General features: G+C 39.3%; 2 protein-coding genes across 9 annotated transcripts in view; one reads left to right on the plus strand and one right to left on the minus strand.

Moving 5' to 3' along the window:
• mtus1a (microtubule associated tumor suppressor 1a) overlaps positions 1–3,905 on the plus strand; it is a 38,833-nt gene extending 34,928 nt beyond the window's left edge. For 4 of the 8 annotated variants that reach the window (XM_053682367.1, XM_053682366.1, XM_053682369.1 and 1 more), the window contains 5 exons: positions 1,081–1,154; positions 1,358–1,453; positions 1,880–1,996; positions 2,157–2,254; positions 2,432–3,146. In XM_053682367.1, the coding sequence (XP_053538342.1) occupies positions 1,081–1,154; positions 1,358–1,453; positions 1,880–1,996; positions 2,157–2,254; positions 2,432–2,648 (602 nt within the window). In that variant the 3' untranslated portion in view covers positions 2,649–3,146. Of the gene's footprint in view, positions 1–1,080; positions 1,155–1,357; positions 1,454–1,879; positions 1,997–2,156; positions 2,255–2,431 lie in introns of all 8 variants that reach the window. The other 4 variants (XM_017474114.3, XM_053682372.1, XM_053682368.1 and 1 more) reach the window with 3 other exon arrangements.
• Positions 3,906–4,184: 279 nt separating this feature from the next.
• Positions 4,185–9,207, minus strand: pdgfrl (platelet-derived growth factor receptor-like). Its single transcript, XM_017474116.3, has 6 exons — positions 9,019–9,207; positions 7,910–8,180; positions 7,323–7,474; positions 6,892–7,191; positions 6,641–6,777; positions 4,185–4,752 (listed from the first exon to the last, which is right to left on the minus strand). The coding sequence occupies exons 1-6, from the start codon at positions 9,071–9,073 to the stop codon at positions 4,561–4,563; spliced, it is 1,107 nt and encodes a 368-aa protein (XP_017329605.1). The 5' UTR covers positions 9,074–9,207; the 3' UTR covers positions 4,185–4,560.
• Positions 9,208–9,582: the final 375 nt, after the last annotated feature.

The following is a 9,582-nucleotide window of genomic DNA, read 5'->3' on the forward strand; positions in this document are numbered from 1 at the left end:
TTGTCTTGCTGCATAATCCATTTGCGCTTGAGTTTCAACTCACAGAAGACCAGACATTGGGTCTTTTAGGATTTTATGGTAGAGAGCAAAATTCATGTTGCACTCAATTACTGCAAGTTGCCCAGGCCCTGAAGTAGCAAAGCATCCCCACACCATCACACTTTCATCACCATGCTTGACTGTAGGTATGATGTTCTTTTTGTGGAATTCTGTGTTTGGTTTACTCCAGATGTAACGGGACCACTGACTTACAAACAGTACCACTGTCAACTCATCAGTCCACAGAACATTCTCCCAAAATTCAGACGAGCCTTAATGTTCTTCTGGGTTAGCAGTGGTTTTCACATCGCCACGTTTCCGTGGATGCCATTTTTGCCCAGTGTCTTTCTGATAGTGGAGTCATGAACAGTGACCTTTATTGATGCAAGAGAGGCCTGTAGATCCTGTGATGTTGTCCTTCGCTCTTTTGTGACTTCTAGGATGAGTAGTCGTTATTCTCTTGGAGGAATTTTGGAAGGTTGGTCACGTCTGGGAAGGTTCACTACTGTGCTGATTTTTTTTTCCATTTGGAGATAATGGCTCTCACTGTGGTTCTTTGGAGTCCCAGAGCCTTTGAAATAGCTTCATAACCTTTCCCAGACTGATGTATTTTAATCACCTTCTTCCTCATCATTTCTGGAATTTCTTTCAACTTTGGCATAGTGTGTTATTGGGTAAGACCTTTTAACCAACTTCATGCTGTTGAAAAAGTTCTACTTAAGTGTTGATTTGATTGAACAGGGTTTGCAGTAATCAGGTCTGGTTGTGTCTAGTCCAGCTGAACCCCATTATGAATGCAGTTTAAATTTGGAGTATTAGTAACTACGGGCGCAAATACATTTTCACACAAGCCCAGTTGGTATTGGATAACATTTTTTGCTTCAATAAATAACATCATTTAAAAACTGTATTTTTGTGTTTCCTCCGGTTGCCTTTGTTTTAATTTCTGAAACAATTTAGTATGAGATAAACACAAAAACAGAAGAAATCAGGATCGGGCGAATACTTTTTCCATGCTAAGATTCTTCTTTTCTCTTTTAGAACTCAGAAAATCTCATGAGCAGGAGATGCAAGCTCTGGTAAAAATGCAAAAAGACTCTGAAGCAACGTTATCTGTAAGAAAGCACCAGGAATGTTCATTTAGCTAAATCAAATTAAGTTAATTATGTTTACATTTATAAAAGCAGTTTAAACATGTTCATTCAGTCCATATACTGTACAAGTTACTTAGCCTCACCAAGTAATCATCTATACAGTGTATATACAGTGTATGTTAGAAGTACAGGAAACTGACCGGGGCATATTTTGCCTTCATCAGAATCAAATTGAGGAGCTCACTACAGCAAACAGCTACTTCAGTGAGAGGCTGAAAGCAGAGGAGTACCGAAGGAAAGAACTGGCTGACAAATGCCAGGTACATTTTTGCCTTACCCCTCAAACCTTAACTTATCGTGTACTGTTTATACATGTTATCAGCTAGACATGAATAGTGCCCACTGATAGCAAAGGTTGAACACTTTCCATTTAGAGTCTACAAGTGACTCTTGTGGCGTGGTAGGATAATATTAGACGGTCCTGTCTGAAGTGGGCCCCCCTGGCATTTTGAAAGGGGATTTAGATAAGAACCCTCCAATGCTTTGCCAAACCTTCTATACAGAGAGATATCATATCAACAACCCAGTCTCCATTGCCTTTCTGACACTACATAGTGACTTATTACATAATGTCAATGGGAGTTCAAGCCACAAGATCAGAGCGGTGCATACATGCAAGTTAACATTTTAAAAAGACACTTGCTTGGTCCCAAAAGCTCTTGCTCACTAACATTTTATGTTTCCAGAAGGACTCTCACACCCTCTATCTGGAGCAAGAGCTAGAAAGTCTGAAAGTGGTGCTGGACATTAAGAACAAGCAGATCCACCAACAAGACAAGAAACTGATGCAAATGGACAAACTGGTGAGCTCAACTCTCATTTTGACCATTGGTTCCTTCAGACGTCTGTCTTTTCTTTTCTTTTTTCCAATTTTATGGATATAGTAGACTGAATAAAGTAAGAAACGTAAACTAAAATACTAGTTTTCCACACAATGCGGGCGTTTTAATGGCATTATTCTAGGTGGAGAAAAATGTGAAGCTTGACGAATGTCTTAAGAAAGTCCAGCAAGAAAATGAAGATCTAAAAGCCAGGATGGACAGACATGCTGCATTATCAAGGTTTGGCTCATCTTTTACTTGTCTGTTGGTTTCCATGACCTTGTGGTTTGATTTTTCTTCTTTTTGTATTATTTATTTTGTTTTTCAATGTCATTATATTTATACTAACACTACAGATGCAGCTCTTACTTTGTAACTTGAATTATAATGCGCATGTGCCCTTTTCCCTTCCCTTAGGCAACTGTCCACAGAGCAGGCAGTCCTGCAGGAATCACTTCAGAAGGAGACAAAAGTGAACAAGCGTCTCTCAATGGAAAACGAGGAGCTGCTGTGGAAGCTACAGAATGGAGACCTGAGCAGTCCACGCAAGATCTCTCCCTCTTCCCCCTCCATGACTCTTCAGTCCCCTCGCCACTCAGGCCTTTTCTCCAGTCCCCCCGTTTCCCCCAGATAACACTGGTCATCAGCTTCCAGGAAGCAGCTTCTCAAACACTTTGCCGGGGACAGAGTTCTTGTCTACACTGAAGGCTATATTAGCTATGTGGGTCCTGTCACCTGAAGGACATTAATCCAAAATGGATCTACTCTCAGGTGAACTTTGTACAGTTGAAAGACTATTAAGACTGATTAAAGGATTGCACAGAAGCACTTAATCAATAAGGCCACCTTTTTGTACTTTGCCTTTCATGTCTGATTTTGAAGGAAAAAAACAATATCTCAGGGCTTGTATATAATTTGTCTTTCTTTTTTTTTTGAGCGCCTTCATGCTTCATCTGCGAAGGCACGTTACAGGCTGAGTTTGACTGGGGTGGTAAAATGCTTTATTTTTTATGTCTTTTCTATGCATATGAGTCAAAATAACATTATAATGGCATTTGACATGTTTAAAAAAAAAAAAAAAAAAAAAAAAAGCTTTGCCACTAACAGCCTTTTACGAGGACCTGTATTCCATCACTACAAAAACAAATTCCTAGGATTACACTCGTAAAAACGTTGCACATGCTACTTGACAGTTTAAAGATAGGTAATTCATTTTCCCATTAGATTGTTCTCTTTACCCCACCTATATTTGAATAGCAAAGTATCAAATATTGATGAAACACAGTTGTGTGTGTGTGTGTGTGTGTTTGTATGTTTTTTTTTTTGTTTGTTTGTTTGTTTGTTTTTTTTAAACCAGCAGCAAAAGCAAGCATTTTTGGCTGCAACAATCACACAAAAAACTCCGCAAAATCCTGCAGTTATGTTTTAAAGACAAAAGAGTCCCAAAAACTGAAGACTCATGACCTGTGTATTTGGTATTTCAGAGAATTAGCCAGTCCATTTACCTACTGCTTCTAGGAATGAAAATCTCCTTTGTGTGTGTTTTAAATATGAATACGGGTTTAGGATCGTTCACTACTGTAGACCCCTGATGAGATACTGGTGTACTTTTTGTTCGTTCTCTTTTCCTTAACTATTCTTTATGACCATGGGACCAACCTATATGACTGTTTGTGCATGTTCAATGGCCTCAAGAGCAGCCCCCAATGTTGAAACTCTCCTGTAGCTTTAAGGATTCACTGTTTCACATGTGAGAGTATGGTTTGGTTGTGAGAGTGAAAGAAATTAAGAGCTAACGTGGAACTTGGTTTTGTGTCGCTAAGATATTTGTGTGGATATTAAGTTTATTGGTGTGAAGCTGATTTTTTTTTTTTTTTTTTTTTTTTTTTTTTTAAAGATATATGCAATTAATAAAGTCATATTAAAATCACTTGACCATTTCAAAGTCGGTTGCATTTTAATGAAGTATTTTAATTAGTAGGGAACCTTTCATATGGAAATGGGTAAAACTTATCTATAATGTTGATACCAGAACAAATGCAAAGTTACAAAAAGCTTGGGTAAGACTGGTCTAAGAAAAAGTGGAAAGTGAAGAGTGTGTGAACCAAAAATAAGCACAGGCTCCGCTCTGCACTCCACATTCCACATACGGAGTCCATTAGAGGCTTCGCACACTTTCCACCACAAGCTCCACCATCAGTTTATTTTATTTTCACTTCCAGCAATGCAAGACCATGTTAATATTGAAGTACAGATACTAATTGTAGCATTTAAAAAAAATTATTTTTTTTTAAATATTAAAAGCATAGATCTGAGTAAACACTTACAACCCTTCACTGGAGCTATTTTCACGATATGAAGCATTTGCAAATAATATGAAAATAGCATGAAACCAGTAAACGGTATTTGTGCTTTATACATTCTTTCATTTTATCCCCTATTGCCGTGAAAACAGTCTTTTTTTCCCCTCACAAAGGCATCAATACAAACAAGCAGCAAGATGCCAGAGGTGTAAAGAGAGTCCAGTTTGAGTGCCATCTAATGGCCTAATGATACGAGTTCACTTTTGTGGCCACAGATGTCTCTCCATGGTCATTTTTTGCTGTGCATATGTAGTTCCCAAAATCAATAGTCTCCACATCATCCACGATCATGACGCTCTCGGAAATACGAGTGATTTGGCCCACACCTCTGTTTATCAGCCTCCGTGAGTCCTGAATACTCACAGGCCTCTGGTCCTTCATGGAAAAACAAGAAAGGAGCTCAGGGTGAGTTTGCTTGCATTAACTGCATTCCTTAAATAACAATGTGAAATGTGAATACACGCATTCAGTTAAATAGCATAGAATCTAAAGGGCGAGTGATTGTGGAACTGTAAGGAGAACTCCGTGCTTGTGCTTGTGCCGGAGTTCTGAGTGGCATTTGCTTTGATAAAAACAGCCAGGACAACCACTGTAGAGTGTTTGGTAGGAGTAGGGAGGACACTGGTGGGTGATGGGTGCAGAAACTTCATCACAAATAGAAATGGGAGAAAATGTATTTGATGTTAAAAAGGAAGTTGATGTGTGGTGTTTCTCCAAAACATCAGTCATTTTAAAACACCTCCACTCAACTGCAAACGCAGAACACAGATCTATAGAACATCACGTAAATCTATTACTCATTTAGGCCAGACTCTCAGTATCTACGAATAGTCACATTGAGTTTTTATTGGAGTGTTATTCATTGTGAACCTAGAGACCAAATTACAAGCTCTGTTCAACCTCCAAGACAAGGCGAACATGGTACTGTGCTACTGGATGTTGGACTTGTATCTAATATAACAGGGTGTCAAGTTGAATACTACAACTTACATTGTATACTACTCACAGGGCTGTGCTGTCCCTCCTCTACTTTTTTCTGTATTCAGTTGCTAACCAGTCAGGCCAACTCATTTAGGGTTTTTTTTTCCTCATTACACAGTGAATATACTGATGACACTGTTGGACTGATTTCAGAAAACTTTGAATTGGTAAGCAATCCAGAAGTGGCTAGTGCTGTATGGTCGAGAACAATAACTTCATTAGCACCTCATTAAAGTCAGTAACCAACCAACAGCATTCACTTCAGCATTCACCCTGCTATTTCTATCTGCAATTGACACCAGTGACCGAGTTCCACTGGCAGCCATACACGCCCATGCTATAACACTTCCTCCACCATATTTGACAGATGATGTGGTACGCTTTGGTTCATGAGCCATTCCTTTCCTTCTCCATACTCTTCCCATTTTTTTCTGGCCTTTCTGTTCTTGAGTGTTACCCGTGCTTTGAATCTTGAGGTAAACCATTCGTATTTACATTCATGAAGATGTCTCTTGATTGTACACTTTTACAATGGTATGCCTACCTCCTTGAAAGTGTTCTTGACGGCAAGATGTTGTGAAGGGATTTTTCCAAAGAATTCTTTATTTGTCTTCTGTGATCTTCCAAGCCTTTTGGTGTTGCTGAGCTCGCCAGTGCATTCCTTCTTTTTAAGAATATACCAGATTATTGATTTGGCCACTCCTACAGTTTCTGCTATCTCTCTGATAGGTCTGTTTTGTATTTTCAGCCTACTGATGGCCTCCTTCATTTTCATCAACTCCTCTTTGGACTGCATATTGAGAGTTTCCCATGAACAGCTACCAAATGCAAATTCAATGCTTGGAATCAACCGAAGACCTTTTATCTCCTTAATTTGTCATGAAATACTGAGGAAACAGGCCACACCTGTCCATGAAACTGCCTATCAATCAACTGTTCAATTATGTTTGAGCCTGTGAAAATGGAGGGACTGTAATTTCTAAACGGTTAATGCAATATTTTTGTTAAACGCCTTGAATTAAAGATGAAAGTCTACACTTCAGTCACATCTTGATTGCGTCATGTCAAATCCATTGTGGTGGTGTACAGAGGCATAAAGACATTGTCGCTGTCCAAATACTTATGGACCTGACTGTACATCTACATGCTAGCTATAAACGGTATGCAGGAGCTTTTTGTATGACATGAACAGGAGTTTATGAAGAAAACAGGAGTGTTATGAGCGCATATTTCAATAAGCCTTTTATGTGGTCTCTTTTTGACAGAAAGTACTGTTATTTACCTGTCCTGGATAGGTCCATTTGAATTTAACATCCATCTCAGGTTCACCCAGAACAGTGCAGGTGATGTTAAAGATGTCCCCTCCACTCACTTCATTTGAGGAGGCCTGAATAGTTGCATATGGAGGACCACTAGGTACTAGAGTGAAAAAGAGAAAAGAACATACACAACGTCCTCATCCCTTTATTTTAAACCATATTCACTGATTCACTGAATTTCACATTTCAGGTTTGTTGGTATCATCTTTCTGACCTTCAACATAAAGCAGCTGGTACTTAGTGGAGACCTGTGGGGTGTTTTTTGTAGGGCTCCTAGCCTTGCAGTAAAAGGCCCCCATGTGCTCATGGCTGGGGTTCTGCAGGATAAAACCTTTGGTGGGGTTATAGGAGATAAGATTCCCATCAGCCAGTATCTCCTCTGGAGGCATTTCCCTGTGTAGGGACACTGTGGTCTTAGGGGTCGTGACTCGGCAGGGCACTGTTGCAGGTTTATCAGGCCGCAGGAACACAATCTCAAAGTGGATGGGTGATGGGATAAATAGCTCATCTTTGTCTTAGCAGTGAGAAAAATACATTTGCATGATCTCATTAAGCCTCAAAATAGCATTGACTGTTAGAGGCACATTAACAAAAACAATAAATCATGAACTCCTCACCCCCCCGGTACTGTAAGATCTGTTGTACCTGTAAAGTATATGTAGGTGGTGGAGGTGTGATCTGGGTCCTTCTCACACTCATCACCATCACAGAGTATCACCCAGCAGCTGTATTCTCCCGTATCAGCAGCAGAGGGTGATGTCAGGGTCAACTGACTAAACTTCTCATTCTGGGTAATGCTAACACAAAAACAAGACCAATCTTTCAGCATCAAAAACAAAAGAGTGGCATATTCAAACTGTTACTTTATTGGAGAATCTAAATTTCCAATGTGATCTCAAGATTTCATCCTCATATCATCTCAGGGAGTTTTTCCTTGCCACTATCACCTGTTCATTAGCTATCTAAATCTACAGTATATCCAGCTTTCTGTAAAGCCACTTTGTGGCAGTGTTTCCTGTTGTGCGTTTCTAAATTGAATGACATTTTCTAGGTTGAAATTTCAAGATTTCTAAGAGCTTTAATTTAACAAACATTTGGTGTGTTTCTTTATTGGCTCCCACTAAACTAAGGTTCTGCTCATATTCATAACATGTAGAACAATATGGTCACAAGATGGACCAAAATCTAAAACTTGAGAATGGGTTGAGAATGAAGTAAAATAATTGAAGTACCTGAGACGGGAATCATTAAAAGTGTCCAAGTAAGACGGGTATGCCCAGCCGATCTTGGTCCCTTTGCACCTTAGTTCCAATGTTTTTCCAGGACTCAAGATTATATGGTCACCGAGACGAAGGAAGCGGCCTTTGTCCAGAACCTGAGTGAGAATGGACTGAACTTTTCCACCTACTTCTTTGTCTTTTACTTTGGGGTTACGTCCCTTGACCCGCTTTCGCCCTGGTCTGAAACTGGCATCTTTCTTACCCTTGGTCTGTTGACTCACACCTGGGTGGGTTAGCATGAGAATGAAGTGCCATGTCAAACCATTATCAGAAATGCTGAATGTTTGCTTGGAAATGAGGAGGAATGAAGACAACATGGCAAGTATGTAGACATGGAAGTTTTGTCAAATTTGAGAGAAATATTTTAAAGACAGGAATAATTTAGCAGTTTTTTGAGTAATGTGTATCTGATTTTTGCTATGGTCCAGTTAGAGCCAGAGAGTTGCGAACAAGAAGAGCGCTTGAGGAACAGTGCAGCATCTGGAAATCTACTCCATTTTGCATTACAACTCCACAGCTGTACAAATAGAATTGCAGGAAATTTGGTTTTTCTTGTTATGGCACTGCCCAGACGCCACAAGTCTTGCAAGTTGAGGTAGAAATCAAAACAACATGCATATGTTTTTGCATTACACTGTGCCAAGCGGAGTGATCTAGCAGAACTTTAATTTGATGTTTAACTAGCTTTGACTGTTGTCTGTTTGCTGCTGAGTTTAATCAAAGTTAAAACACCAAAAATACAATGACAAAAGAAGGAAATGTTCATGACTCAACATATTAAGTGTGAAGGGAAGCCATGCTAATGAAAATAATAATAAGCCAGGGAGTTGAGTTCAAAATGATGAGGGTTTTTGTAAATTCCTGTAGAGCTTGTTTCCCTCCCCAACCTTTGTCACTGTGTCAGCTATGGAATCTCCATCATTCCCAACAAAACCAAAGTAATTCCTGACAAACTGCAAAAGCCATACATCTGCCGTTTCTTTCACACGTGCCTTAATGGGACATGGAAAACATTACATAATAATAATAATAATAATAATAATAAAGAGATATAGACTCACCATTTTGGATCTCTAGGAGGAGTAATGATAATAAGAGAAGTACCCAGAGCTTCATAATGAATAGTTCCAGGTATACAGGAGCTTGTTCAGTTTCACAAGAATGCCAGACAGCAGATCTAAAGCTCTAAAAACATCGAATGTCTCTATTGCACTGTGGGATTGATCATCCACAAAAAACAGGGTAATGCTTTTAAACTCTCCTACTGACCCAAAAATTCTGCAATGCCCATCCTCTGGTGCCCTCTGCTGGCTGAAACTGCTTTTGCTAAATATTGAAGATGTACAGTGCACTAATTCTCATTAGGATGTTGATTTATTTTCCAAATTTACATTAGATAACTTGGCTGACATGTTTAAGCAAAGCAACTTACATTTGAGACAGGATACAAATGAACAGTTGAGGGTTTAACAGTTGGGTCTTGCTCAAAGACGCAACATTCTGATCTGTATCCCAAAGCCGTAACCGACAAGCCACCACTTCCAATTTCTATAAAGGTCAAAAGTCCAAAAACAGGCAAGCTAGTGGTTTTGCAAGCTTTTAACAGAGGGTAGTTATTCCAAATA

Source organism: Ictalurus punctatus, chromosome 8 (genome assembly GCF_001660625.3).
Source record: "Ictalurus punctatus breed USDA103 chromosome 8, Coco_2.0, whole genome shotgun sequence".
NCBI classification, from domain to species: domain Eukaryota; kingdom Metazoa; phylum Chordata; class Actinopteri; order Siluriformes; family Ictaluridae; genus Ictalurus; species Ictalurus punctatus.